This window comes from Galleria mellonella, unplaced genomic scaffold, assembly GCF_026898425.1.
Source record: "Galleria mellonella isolate WM207_F2 unplaced genomic scaffold, CSIRO_AGI_GalMel_v1 utg78, whole genome shotgun sequence".
NCBI lineage: Eukaryota > Metazoa > Arthropoda > Insecta > Lepidoptera > Pyralidae > Galleria > Galleria mellonella.
In genome coordinates, this window is record NW_026442151.1 from 5,359,148 (window position 1) to 5,374,280 (window position 15,133).

The 15,133-nt window shown below is 35.7% G+C and overlaps 1 protein-coding gene across 1 annotated transcript; it reads left to right on the forward strand.

Annotated features, from left to right (window-relative positions):
* Positions 1-56: 56 nt before the first annotated feature.
* Positions 57-12,570, forward strand: LOC113517478 (lymphocyte antigen 75-like). Its single transcript, XM_026902152.2, has 5 exons — positions 57-201; positions 8,493-8,780; positions 9,661-9,831; positions 10,846-11,106; positions 11,971-12,570. The coding sequence occupies exons 1-5, from the start codon at positions 171-173 to the stop codon at positions 12,135-12,137; spliced, it is 918 nt and encodes a 305-aa protein (XP_026757953.1). The 5' UTR covers positions 57-170; the 3' UTR covers positions 12,138-12,570.
* Positions 12,571-15,133: the final 2,563 nt, after the last annotated feature.

Below are 15,133 nucleotides of genomic sequence, written 5' to 3' on the forward strand. Positions count from 1 at the left end.
CATAAAATATTTGATCAATAATATTAGGTATTTAATGGGCATAATTGTTTACAAATGTGCCAGTAGGTATTTAATAATAATGTAAGTAAACTTATCAGTCGCAGTGGTAAAACATATGATTCAGAGAACTGTCTTGTTATTAGTCTCGAGTAGTGTATTATCGAAACGAAATGAAGCAATTTGTGTTTTTTATTTTGATAGGTAAGTACTTGTATTAAAAATTCTAAACATTAGAGGATATGTATAGCTTTTTAAGTAGTTTGAAAAACATAAAATATGTAGTTTACAGTTCAATTGCTGAGATGAAAACTAAGTACATTAAAAATAGCCTTAAGGTAAAATTTACAACGGATAGTACCTTTTTTATTTTGATATTATTCTAATAATAAGCAATACGTATGAGTAGTTTATTCTTTTTTTTCCAATTGTGTCTATTTATGGGCGGAATTATGAAAGTAAACGAACAAGAGATGAATCTGAGGAAAGAGGTTAGACTTCTTTGGCGCTGTTATTTCTACTTACTAAGGAAATAAAAGTTTAGACATTAATATGTAGTATGTATAGTGTTTATTCTGCGACTTATACAAATATAATAAAAAAAAAATCTAAAGTAAGTAATCCGCCGCATGCATCCATAATCAGCATGTTTTAACATCATTTTAAACACATGACCTTACAATATCCAAATCAAAAGTTTAAAGAATATAAGTTTTTATTTTGAGTTTTCCTTAGTATATACACATAATTAGAATACGATTATCTTAGATTATATAGGTAGAGCCTCGAGTCTCAAAAATGGGTCAACTTTTTGTCAGTAAATTGTCAAATTAGCCAACTCGTTTTTTATCAGTGTTCTACAATGTACCTTGACGTATCTATATTTAATTATTTAATAAATAAAATGAGTTTTTACGCATTAAAAAGATACAAAAATTATAAAAGAAAACAAACATTTATAAATGAAACACTCATAACTATTTATCACGCAAAATTGTATGAAAAAGTTGACCCGCTTTTCTCGAAGTATTTTTTTGTATGGAGATTATCTATATAATCTAATTGTAAGACTATAATATAGAAACATACAAACATAAATACATAATCCTTAAAGTAATAACAGAATACAGATATGTGTGTACTGTAGCCATGACGATTTTAGCTCAGTGGAAACATTGCTTAGAGAGCACAACACTGGATTTCACGTAATCTGTGGATATATATATATGTACATGTATATGTATATATGTTTGTTTATATATAATAGTGCACCACCTACCCTTTGTTTTTCTTTCTTTTCTCAATGTCCTCTACCCAAAGGTTGTCTGGAAGAGATTGCTTAGCGATAAGGCCGCCTTTTATATCATTTCTTATTACAGTTAAATGTATTTACTATTTTATAAATGGTGCAATAAAGTGTAAATAAATAAATAATATACTGCACGAACTGCATTGAAGACAAGAAATCAGTGTGTTATATTTATTTTTCCTTGTGTTATTTTTCTTTGTTCCCATAACTTACACGATGGTAAAAAGTATTTGCATTTGAAAAGATTAATGATGATTATACAGCCGTTAACAGTTTACTGCTGAACATAGGCCTCCCCCTTGGGGGGTTTTGGCCGTAGTTGCCACGCTTGACAGGCGGAATGACAACCGCAGTTAGACTTTTGGTGATGTTTTAAGATGTTCACTGCTGTCCATCCCTCGACTATAAAATTTCCTTAGTCCCTCTTACGACACTCACAGGGAAGGAAGGAATAGCCCTTTCTATGGCGGAAACACTCGGTAAAATATTAATGAAATTGCGTAATAATGCTTATGTCTATAGGCGACGGTTACCACTTTCCATCAGGTGGGCCGTCAGCTTGTTTGCCATTCTAAATTATATAAAAAAAATGCAAAGTAAGACTGTCGTAAAACAGTGATAGAATCATATTCAATTACAATTCATTTTCAATTCAGTTTAAAACTAAATTGTACATATCGTATTTAAAGTGTACGCAACACTGTTTCAAATGATGATTTAAATCCCATTACAAAGTTTATCTTAACCTCTGTACGTTTAGATTACTTAGGTAAATATGTTTACTTATATTTAATTCCAATACCATATCAAAGGTTAGATATGTACCTAGGGAATGTATGGTTTGATTGAATCATAAATTAAATACTAATACTGAATTCCTATAGTGATTTGGAAAGAAATAAAATATCGTACGTATATTTTTTCATTAAATAACAGTGAACAAAAAAATAATTATCACAAATTAAATGGTATAATTGTGTATCCGAACTATATCTGGCTTAGATGTGTTACAATTCTTAGGTCACCAAGAGCTCATGCAATGAAGAAATGCGTGTGCTTGATTTTTTTTTCTAACTGTCGCCGTAGTATATTTGTACTTTTATAGCCGTAGAAATAAAAAAAAAGTCTCCTGCATTTGAAATTTTTTTATGCAACTTAGAATGGCAAGCAAGCTGAGGGCCCACCTGATGGAAAGAAAGCGGTAACCGTCGCCTATAGATATGAGCAGTACTAATGAGAATTTTTAAGTATATTGCTTTTTTATAATGACTATTACTTGATGAGATTGAGAATTTTACTACCCTGTAATGTTTCTTCCATGATGAAACGCAACTGAAAACGCATTCAGCCCAAATAGCTAAGAAATAGCAAACTTATTTCTTGTATACTTTTCGTGAATAGTATATATATATATATATATGTATCACATCTCCCATATTTAGAACTAACAAAATTTTTCATCGTGCCTCCCACCAAATTGTTTATAATTACTCCTGTTCAAGATTTGGCAGTATAGACGTTTTAATAAAAAGTAAATTTTTCGTACTTGCAATATTAGAACCATAGATATAGACCGTTTAACCGCTAGAAGGTCAAACATTCAAATTTTGTTAACGGATAGAACTACACGCACTTTTGTATTTATTTTAATTTATTATAAAACTTGAGGCACGGACAAGCATTTCATTTCAACCAAGAGCTTCTCACCTTCAAGCGCAAACATACGTGTTTTGGACCTTCGTTGCCGAATAATAATACGCAAAGTACGAGTCAGCGACCATTGGACTCATCGTATGCCAATTCATCGCACAAGTTTTGGACTACGAGAAGTGAGAAGACATCTAGTAAGGATCGAGGTTAAGGCGTCGGAGGAGCAGCAGCAGACAGCAATCGTCCATAAACGCATTCCGGAACGGTCTGCCATCCTCCCTAACCCCATCTCCTTCGCTTCAATTGTGTCACACCGTGCCTTTAGTCACGTTACAATTCTTGTGTTCAGCAATAAGAAGCAGCTTTGTGTCGCAGCTAGCACAGGCTGATCTTACAGACCAAGAATCAAACGTAAGTACCTTCATAATTTGCCAAAATGAGTATAAATGAGGCTAGTGTTAAAATAAATCGTGAAAGATCCCCTAATAGGCTAGTCGCTAATAATGAAAACGATAATGAATTGCTAAAGGATCTAGTCAAGACGCGTGGCATATTAAAAAGCAGGCTTACTAAATTTTCTAATGCCGTTAGTGATATTACCCTCGAACAATTAACTAATCAAAAATGCGCCGATATAAAATTACGCATGCAAGGTATTACAAGCTTATTTGCAGAATTTAGCGATGTTCAAACAAAAATCGAAAAAATTGTACGAGATTCAGATTTAGATTCACAGCTGACGCAACGAGAATTGTTTGAAGATTGCTATTATCATGCACTAGCTCAAGCTGAATGTTTGCTCAAATCGGTAGAGGTCACTAGTGCGTCCAGTAAGGGCAGTAATAGGGCGTCACAGTCTATAAAACTTCCGACCATCTCCCTACCTGTATATGATGGAACGTATGAGCATTGGATCGAATACAGAGACATTTTTCTATCTCTAGTACACAATTCCGATGAAATTAGCGATATACAGAAATTCCACTACCTAAAATCGTCACTAAAGGGAAGCGCGGAGTTAGTTATCGATTCCTTAGAATTCTCTGCTAGTAACTATGTGGTAGCATGGGAACTACTTCTCAACAGATACAACAATAGCAGTCTGTTGGTGCATAACCACGTTAAGGCCTTATTCACTATTCAAAAACTTTCTAAGGAATCACCACATGCACTCAGAAAACTGACAGATATTATTCTTAGAAATTTACGCGCATTAAAAATATTAGGTGAGCCTACTGAGTACTGGGATACGTTAATTATATTTATTATAACGTCTAAGTTAGATGAAACCACCGAACGTGAATGGGAACAATTTAAATGCACCACACGAAAATATATTAATGATATTTCTTCACTGAAGGTAGATGATTTACTCATGTTCCTTAGAGACAAGGCTGACATGTTGGAAACATTGCTAGTTTCACACAGAGTTAACAGTGACGTTAAAACTCAAAACGCGACTTTACAACAATCGTCACATTATCCGTCACATAAAACATCACATCATAAAGTGCACTGCAATGTTTCCACCAATAAGTCACAGCAAGGTCGAATCACGTCTACTAAGAAATCGTGTTTAATGTGTAACGCCGATCATCCACTTTATTCATGTCAAACATTTTTGGACACTAACTTAGACGCTAAACTGCAATTTATAACCGCAAATAAATTATGTGAGAACTGTTTACGTCCAGGGCATTCAGTTAGTATGTGCAAATTTGGACCTTGCAGACTGTGTTTTAAAAAACACAACACGCTTATTCATAATAACGTGACTGATCGAGTAGCGGTCGTATCAATGCATCTAGCCGACAACGAAACCCCGGGTTCTAGTCAAATGACCCCCGCGACCGTCGCACCGCCCGCGCAGTCCATCCCCGCGCAAATTCATTCGTCTCGAGTAAACAGTACACACATAGATAATTTTAATTTAATTCACAAACAATCTACTATGCGACCCGTTTTATTGTCTACAGCTATAGTCGAGATAGCCGATAGGTACAATAAGTTTCACTTAGCACGCGCGCTTCTCGACTGTGGTAGTCAACATTGTTTTATTTCTAAACCACTATGCGATTTAATTAATATAAATTTAATACAGTCCACTTGCGAAATTCGAGGTGTCGGCAACACAGTAACAACGTCATCACAGATATGTGATATCGAGATCAAATCACGCATTGACAATTACTCCGCACGCATTAAATGTTTTGTGTTGCCGCACATTACATCTACGCTACCTACTGCTATGTATAGTCAACGCGCGCAGTCGTTTATGATACCTGACTATATACAGCTGGCTGATCCACAATATTATGAATCTCAAAATATTGATATTTTAATAGGCGCAGACTTATTTTGGGACTTATTATGCGAGGGTAAAATGAGATTACCCAATGGACCCTTTTTACAAAATACAAGGTTAGGTTGGATTATTTCAGGGCCTATTGAGTTTAACACGCACAATATCAATACGTCTGTCCAATGTAACTTCACTCAATCTATTGACACTCAGTTACGACGGTTTTGGGAGTTAGAAGAGGTGCCTAAAACTAGTGACATACAGACTGACGAAGAACGCTCTTGTGAGGAAGCTTTCATTCGTACTACCACGCGCAATAGTGACGGAAGGTTTTGCGTCAGCTCGCCACTGAAACAGTCGCCATCTGTTTTGGGTGAATCTTTGTCACAAGCTGAACGTCGTTTTTTGGCACTAGAGAGGCAATTAGAACGTAATTCTAACTATAAAAAAATATATTTTAAATTTATACACGAATACATCGGATTAGATCATATGACGCGAGTAACTTTATATGGAACCCCACACTTCTTTTTACCTCATCACGGCGTGTATCGTGAGCACAGCAGCACAACAAAACTTCGCGTGGTGTTCGAGTCGAGTGCCGCCACCAGTAGTGGAGTGTCTTTAAATGACATTCAACAAATCGGACCTCCAGTGCAGGGTGATTTAGTTGACATTTTGCTTCGTTTCAGACAACATAGGTACACTGCTTGTGCAGACGTCGAAAAGATGTACAGGCAGTGTCTCCTAAACGAATTACAACGCGATCTCCAGTTGATTGTGTGGCGTGACAATCCATCTGAACCGTTAGGTATTTATCAATTAAACACGGTAACGTATGGGACAGCCTCCGCACCGTTTCTTATTGTTAGGTGTCTAAAGCAGCTGGCACTCGAATGCAAGGTCTCAGAAGAAGGACTCTTCTATTTAGTACAAAAAACTTTTGTACAAAATAGAACGGCAGAAATATATGAGTTGGGGAAGGAACTTCCATGGCGTCATGTCAGAGAGAAGGAAAACCCAGCTGATCTGATCTCGCGCGGTATTCAGATGGAGGATCTCTCATCTTCTGCTTTATGGTGGGAAGGCCCATCTTTTCTTCGTCACACTAACTTCAGTTGCAATAATGTATCGTTAAATTCATTTGACTCTCAGCAACTATTGCCTGAGCTGAAATCCAGTGTGACACATTCCTACGCTACTGATCAAGACTGCGAACGTACATTATTTCCATTTGTTAGATTTTCTCAATATAGTCGCATGAGACGAACTGTCGCATATATACAACGTTTTATCCATAATACGCGCAATAAAAATACTCAACGGTCAGGTACTCTCACTGTCGATGAATTGAGGGAATCTGATATAACTTTGGCTCGACTGTCTCAACTAGAATCGTTTCCAGATGAGTATAGGTTACTCACAAATAATAGTACTCTAGTTAATAAGCATAATTTGTCTAAATTAAATTTATTTATTGATAAAAATAAACTAATTCGTGTTGGTGGTCGGATTGTAAATTCTCCCGACTTTAATTTTGATAAAAAACATCCGATTTTAATTTCATCTAAACATATTTTCTCCCTACTACTATTCAGACACGAACACAAGCAGTTGTTGCACGCAGCTCCACAGGCGCTTCTTTATAACTTACGTGAAACGTGGTGGCCAATTGGCGGTAGAAACTTAGCAAGGAAGGTTGTTTATGATTGCATTATTTGTAAACGCTTGAGAGGTATGACCCCTACTCCCCTTATGGGAGATTTACCAAAGGAACGCTTAACTTCGGGCTTTCCTTTTATGCGTTCTGGGGTGGACTACGCCGGACCAATGCTCATACTTAATCGTAAGGGTAAGGTGCTAGGACGACAAAATGCTATGTGTGCTTATTTATTTGTTTTGTAACGCGCGCTGTACATTTAGAACTCGTCAGTGACTTGTCAACAGATGCATATTTATTAGCGTTAAAGAGATTTATATCTAGGCGTGGCAAACCATGTGAGATTTTTTCTGATAATGGTCGAAATTTTGTTGGATTGATGAATGACTTTAAACATTTTTTAGCTAATTGTTCGTCACAGATTATAGAATATGCCACGGCTCAGAATATTCAATTCACATTCATACCGCCTTATGCGCCTCATTTTGGCGGATTATGGGAAGCTGGAATTCGGTCCTGTAAGAATATTTTACGTCGTATAGTAGGAAACGCGCACTTAACCTACGAGGAGTTCAGTACAGTGTTGACACAAATTGAAGCGGTCCTGAACTCCCGTCCTTTAAGCCCTATGTCCTCAGATCCACAAGATTTGTCGCCTCTTAGTCCAGGCCATTTTCTGGTGGGACGTCCACTTACTGCGCCTGCTGGTGATGACTTCACTGAGACGCCTGTTCATCGACTGACACGTTATCAACGAGTTGAGCAGATTCGACAGCAATTTTGGTCCCGTTGGGCGAAGGAATACGTGTCAGAACTTCAAATAAGGACTAAAGGAAGGAAGAACACACTTGAACTGCAGCCTGATATGCTAGTAGTTATTAAGGACGACAACCTACCGCCGCTAAAATGGCATCTCGGTCGAATAGTGAAGATCTTCCCTGGCAAAGACGGCATCACTAGAGTAGTCGATATTCGCACATCGTCAGGTGTCGTGAGACGCGCTTACAGCAAGATATGTCCCTTACTTGATGACTAATTCTAGTTTTAAGGTTTTAAAATTGAAAGCTGAAGCTTCCAAGGCCGGGGGCATGTTCAAGATTTGGCAGTATAGACGTTTTAATAAAAAGTAAATTTTTCGTACTTGCAATATTAGAACCATAGATATAGACCGTTTAACCGCTAGAAGGTCAAACATTCAAATTTTGTTAACGGATAGAACTACACGCACTTTTGTATTTATTTTAATTTATTATAAAACTTGAGGCACGGACAAGCATTTCATTTCAACCAAGAGCTTCTCACCTTCAAGCGCAAACAACTCCTCTCCATCCAAAGGTTGCCTGGAAGAGATCGCTCTTAACGATAAGGTCGCCCATTGTTTTCTCATTGTGATTATTTCTTGTAATTATTTATATTTATAATAAGTTTATTATTTTAATCTATTGGAGGAAACAATAAAGAGTATCTATCTATCTACTAGAATGCAAATGTAATAATTTATCCATTATTAGATTAGATTATTTGTTTGGAATACATAATTCTAAAACCCGTCTACTAAATATTCTGCTATACAGTGTCCTCGCAAGCCATTCCGCGTCGTGTCAGCAAAACCTATCGAAACGATTACACTTACAACAGAAAGAGTGATGCGTTCTACAAGCTGCATATTGAGGCTACCGATCAGCAGAAAGCGAGCCGGGTGTGCCAAGAGGAAGGCGCCGTGCTCATGATCCCTACCTCACACATCGACATAGTTCAGTTTCACGAGATGTACAAACAGTTCCCGGACCTCGACAACTATGTGTGGGTGGGTGACGATAAGGCACAACATGAATCCGCTGAAGAACAAGCTATAATTGTTTGTAAGTTATTAAAATTAACAGTTGCTAATAAAGACGTGCGGTTTCAAAGAAATTTTCTCCCGCGAACGCTCAGGCTGTGGAATGAGCTGTCTGCCGAGGTTTATCCTAGAGACTACAGTATGGGGTTTTTCAAAAAAAGTATATTAAGACTTGTTTAGGGTCGGCAACGCGCCCGTAATACCCCTAATGTTAGTAGTTACAGTAACCGTTTACAATCAGACGTGCTGTATGCTTGTTTATTACATATGCTAAATAAGCTCATACCACAGGCAAAGAATGTCGAAATTGAATAAAACTTTAATATAAATTGATTATATTCTAGATCAACATGTAGAATATGGGGGGGGGGGGAAGGAGGGAATTGTTAGTAATGCGGACTACCAATCTATTGCTAGCAATGTACCCTGTCAATGGATGGTAATGGAATGGTAACCCCGCCTGCGCTAACGGTATATGCTGGCGGGGCACCAGTGAGGGGCGATAAGTGAGGACGAAAGAGTAGGTCAGTTAGCCCATCGTGATGAATACACCTGTAATTCAGCACGATAGTTTCGAGAGGGGACCACGTGGAGGTAGACCTGATAGGGTATATTGCTAACAATGGGATTGATAGTCCGCATTATTAACAATCCCTTCGCCCCCAATGTAAAATGTCAGGTTGTTAATAGTTATCGATTTCATTACGATGACGATGATCCATCCTCACCTATTATCCTTCACTGGCATCCCGCCAGCGTATACCGATAGCACAGCGAGGTTACAACAATAAAAGTAAGAAGTGGCCTATTCTATTCTGGGACCACACCGTTTATGTATTATTTACAACCCCTCTTCTGACAATAATATCAGCATAATCTAGGTACTGTTTGGAACATTACAGATGACGAAGAAGAAACCACACGTTATAGTCCGCCGTGGATCCGCGATTGCAACGTTGTGACTCGACATGGGGACGTAGAAAAATACACATGTACCAATAGCCTGCCATTTATATGTAAAGTGGACGCGAATCAAGCACCGTACGACGATGCTTGTGGTGTATATGGATTTGGTGAGTTAATTTGTCAAAGGGACAAAATATAAGTAGGTTAAAATGTTTTGAAGTGTATGGTAAAAATATTTGCTAAGGGGTAGCACGTTTATATGTTAATGATATTGATGATAATAAATCACGCTAAGAAAAGGTTGACTGGAAGAGATTCTTTTGAGGAATAAGTCCGCTTGTGTACATATTTGTTATAACCTAATATATTATAAGTAATTATAGAAAAGCATATAAATAAATACATAAAAGCTAAACGGATTCGAATGGAATTCGAATAAATTTAGAGCTTTTTATGCGATAAAAGATTGATATTTCTGTATTGCAATTGTTATTATATCTGTACAATTAACGTTTAAAAATTTGACATGTTATTGTATTATATTATATTATTACATATTATAAAATTATTTTGTTATAACTTATGTAATGACTGTTGGACGTCAGTAATGACAATATGTATGAAACCATTATAAAACTAGCATATGACCTTATTATACTACGTTTTTTGCAATAAAATTCATTCATTCTTTCAATAACGAATAACAAACAAGCTGACGGTTCACCGATAAAAAATATATAGAAAGCGTAGCTATAGCATAACATAGGTATTCGCTAATTAAGACTGTTCCACAAAAAAATCGACTGTGGTTGTGCCAAAACTAGTTATTTTGATTTAAAAACTAAATTATTGAATCGATTTTGATAAAATTTCTATGGGGGCAATCTTTAAGTATATCCTTTCAAATAAAAAAAAAATCCAAATCGATTTACAATTAACAAATTTTTGAGGTAACAAACATAAAAAAATAATATCAAATTGAGTACCATCTTCTTTTTGAAGTCAAATGAAAAAAATATTGTATTAAGATTGGCACTATTCTTTTATTATACTTACCTGAAATCTCGACACGTTAAATTCTTAAATTAAATTTAAATAAGTCTAAAAAAGCATTTTAAATAAATGTAAAAAAAGCACTAAAACTGCAAATGACCTAATTTACTTATCTATTTATTTTTTAGGCTATGAATATGTATCAAATATTGGAAGCTGTTACAAGATCCCAAGGCTGGCCTATTCCTGGAATCAGGCGTATGCCGAGTGTCGTTCCCAAGGCGCCCACCTTGTGGTCCTCAATTCTAAGGCGGAACACGACGCCGTTTTGCAGATAATGAAAAAAACGCGTCTCCTGCCCGATTCTTACATGCCATACTACTACATCGCTGGCTACAGGGCCGCTGTATCCACTGATGGATCGCCAAGAGTATTTAAAACAATTTTCAGTAAGTACACTGTACATAAACAATAACTTAGATGAAATGAACGAAGGTTCAAACTTATCCTAATTGACGTGGGACCTAAAGCAATCGCCCAAAGCTTGCCGCTCTTGCCGAATGAAGGGCGGCTGAATTGCAATTGAGGGGCTAATAAAGTGTGAAACTACTGGCAAAACCTCACTTATACACGGCTAATATGATGATGGTGGATAAATTGTGAAACGCTGTGTAATCTCATGCCCATTCGTGACTCGTGTCACTTGTCACTTTGTAAAATGTGTAAGAGATATTTTTCGTTATCAATATTATGAGGTGTCACTGTTAAGGACACTAAATATTTAGGCATGAAGCAGCCAAATACTAGAGCTACTTCCCCGACTACTTAGTGTAAACGCGTTCAATTTTATTTTGTTTTTGTGCTGTTCTTATAAGAATAAGCAAGATAAACTGGCAATGGGCTGATTAAATAGCTCGTAGAATCGACAGCCAATGGAGAATAAAGGTTCTTAAGTGGCTACCCCGTACGGGCAAATCCAGAGTAGGATGTTAGTTCCTAGGTGTAGTGACAGTCATTGGATGCAGGTGGCTCAGAACTGTTCCTTGTGGCAGTCTATGGGGGAGGTATACTCAGCAGTGGACAGATAATGGCTATGATGATAATGTTATAATAAAGTGGAGATTGAGTGAGGAAAAGACAAGAGTAATATACGAATAAAGACCTTCTGTATTTGAACTAAATGAATATATGTAAATTTACATAAAAATTTTTGAATTTGACTGACATTGATATTTGAATAAATACTTTTTTTATTACTATAATAATCTTGTAAGAGGCGAATAGGATAATACTGTATTTATTTTTTCTAACAGATCAAACAATAGCAGAAGCCGGTTACTCCAAATGGGCAGACACGGAGCCCAACAACGTTGGAGGAAATGAAAACTGTGGCTCGTTATTTGAAGGCGACGGTAACCTGAATGATCAGGAATGCGCGAAGAGATACGGCTTTATATGTGAAAAGGAGAAAAACTCGTAGTTTTAATTGTTATTATTTTAACGTACGTACCTATTATTAATAAATTTATAAAGTTTGATGTTAAACAATTCGAATATAATTATATTTAATTGTATATATTTCAAATATAAATAAGTATACATTTTTCTTTATATTATCATTGAAGTATTTGTAAATTTTGAAAAAAGAAATTGACGCCATAGATAAAATTATTTTTTTAATAAAACCTACAACTTCTTATAATTTACCCAGACTATTACTTTTAGAATTAAAAAAAAAAAAATAAAAAAACTACTACTCCTCTTTAAACATCAATTAAGTGTTATTTGGCAAGTAAATGTTCACAAAAAAACTCGATTGCACGTTCGACCAACGACAAATTTATCACTATTAACAAGTATAAGTTTTTTATGTTTACAAAAATACAAATATATTTTTCAATTATCATTATTTATACCTATATCTTTTATTCTGATTGATGGCCAAGGACCTCTGCACTAAGCGTCGTACGATATCTTTCGATTTAGATAGTTTCATAGTAGTATTCAATCCAAGGGACATATTGAATTGTATTTGTTAATCTGTGACATTGTTTACTTAGCTTAATATGATACCTATAATAAGCGTACCTACTGCAAATACTTTGAGTTCAAGAACAGTAAAGCGATAAATGTCCAATTATATTTAATTAATTTCATCAATCACACTCGATGAGATATTTTTATAAATGGTCAAGGATGAAATGGTAACCCCGCCTGCGCTGTAGATTTACGCTGACGGGGTACCAGTAACAGACGAGTAGCGAGAATGTACTCAGTTGCCCCATCGTGAGTATGTTAATTTGCTAGGTATTAACCACGATTGTCTAGTGGAGGACTGTGTAGAGGTCGACCTGACGTGTATATGCTACTAGCAATACGTCCACTATATCCCATCATTAAAACTCCTGTAGCCATATTTGATAGCCGACATAAATGTTAATCGATTAATACCCATCTTGATAAAAAACATGTAGTCAAGTTTTCTATCGGGTATTTGGAAGTTTAATATTTTTATATTATTAAATATATATAAAAGTATATTTTAATAAAGTATATTAATAATTAATAAGTAAAGAATATTTTAACTCAATATTAATTAATTAATTAACTATAATAATTTATTAACAAGATGTATTATAATAGTTTGCATTAAATAATAGTATTAAAATTAAACTACTGTCTCATTCTGAATGACTCATTCAGTAAATAAGCACGTATGTAACATATATGTATGTATGTATGTATGCTTATATCTAAAGTTAAATTTTGTAATGCTCGGTCGGAGTAATTTAGGAAATAACCTTTTCGGGCGGACACAAAAGCGACGTTTTTCCAAACTTCGTCAAAATTCTATGGACAGCGGCGCTGGCGGTGATTACTATGCACGGCGTTGCAGATTGCGTTGCCTCACTATGCGTGTACAACGGATTGTGCTCAGAGGAATTGTTCAGTATGATGCCCACGGTCACTTGCTATCATCGTTCGGCTTGCAATCGACAGGGAGTTCACCCTCATAGCCTACAGTCTAAATGGTCGTGTACAGCGCGATTTCAGAGATGTTTTCTCCCACAAACACTCAGGTTATGGAATGAGCTCCCTGCCGAGGTTTTCCCAAGAGACTACAGCATAGGGTTCTTCAAATGGGGGGTAAAGAGGTTTCTTCAGGGTCGCCAACACGCGCGTAATACCTCTGGTATTGCAGGTGTTCATAGGCTACGGTAACTACTTACCATCAGGTTTAACATAATTATAGTTTTCTAGTTCCAGATTAGCAGTTGCCAATTGACTTATACGCATACTTACCAACGAATCACATTTGCACATCAAGGATATCATGGATTCCGATTCATCACTGCGTAGTCTGTATACTGTGTCCGAAGACACACTCATCTTGTAGTATACGGCCTTACCGGCATGTGATGCCCATGATACCCCTTATGTGTTGCCATTCCAGAGGACTATGGTGTTTTCGTTCCCTATAATTTCACTGCTATATCTCACCCTTCAAACCGAAACACAATCATGCAAGTACAAGTACTTCACTATAGTAATGGATGGAAAAACTAACCCATGCCAAGATTTTATTTTACAATTACAGAAAAATTAAATCCCATTTTCTTTGACTGTAGTTACTATTTTCCTTTCTCACTTTATTTCTTTATTAATTTTACTACATTCGTCATATTTTGTTGTGGTTCTATGTATATATTTATATGTGTATGTATATGTAGTATTATTATTTGTATAAGTAATTTAATAAATAATATGTATTTGAAGTTTTTGTGCATTATAGGTTTTTTATTTTATGTAAAAAAAAAAAATATTAATTCACGTTTACGCCACCTATCCACTTCTATATAACGTTCTCCTTTAACCAAAGGTTGTCTGTAAGACATAGTACCCTTGCGACAAGACCGCTTTCTGTACCTTTATGTGTATAATTTAATCTTTACTTTGTGCTACTGTGTTTCACTTGAATTGTTTATATGTCATTGTTTATTTTTATGTTTTTGGTACAATAAAGAGTTAAATAAAAAAATCCTGACAGGTTTCATAAATACATAATTAAAAAAAATATTTACAAAATATATTATTAACTTGAAATTTCATTCATTTTGAAATTAAAAATCTAGAAGAATATGTTTGGTTGTTTGCCACCTCAATAGTGTAAAAAAAAAAGAATAATTAAAATAGTATTTCCAGCAAGTTGAATGTCTTAGATACCTACACAATTGCTAGAATAATAAAATTCTATTTTTCCAACGACATCTCTAAACTCAACAGGTGGTAGTGGGTAGAGTACAGCGGATAACAAATTCCGCTATTCGGATATTTGCTTAGTATGCGCAACTGTTAGTTACACCATAGATAATATAATTCTATAGGAGTGCAAAGATTGTTAGTTATGACTGCGTTCATGTTTATGAGATTTAAAAAAAAATATCAACAACAAAACACTCACGTACTTCCACAGTC

Coding starts and splice junctions, on each gene's coding strand:
- LOC113517478 (XM_026902152.2), top strand. CDS start 171: ATGAAGCAATTTGTGTTTTTTATTTTGATAG. Junction 202..8,492: donor TGTGTTTTTTATTTTGATAG/GTAAGTACTTGT, acceptor TCTGCTATACAG/TGTCCTCGCAAGCCATTCCG. Junction 9,832..10,845: donor TTGTGGTGTATATGGATTTG/GTGAGTTAATTT, acceptor TTTATTTTTTAG/GCTATGAATATGTATCAAAT.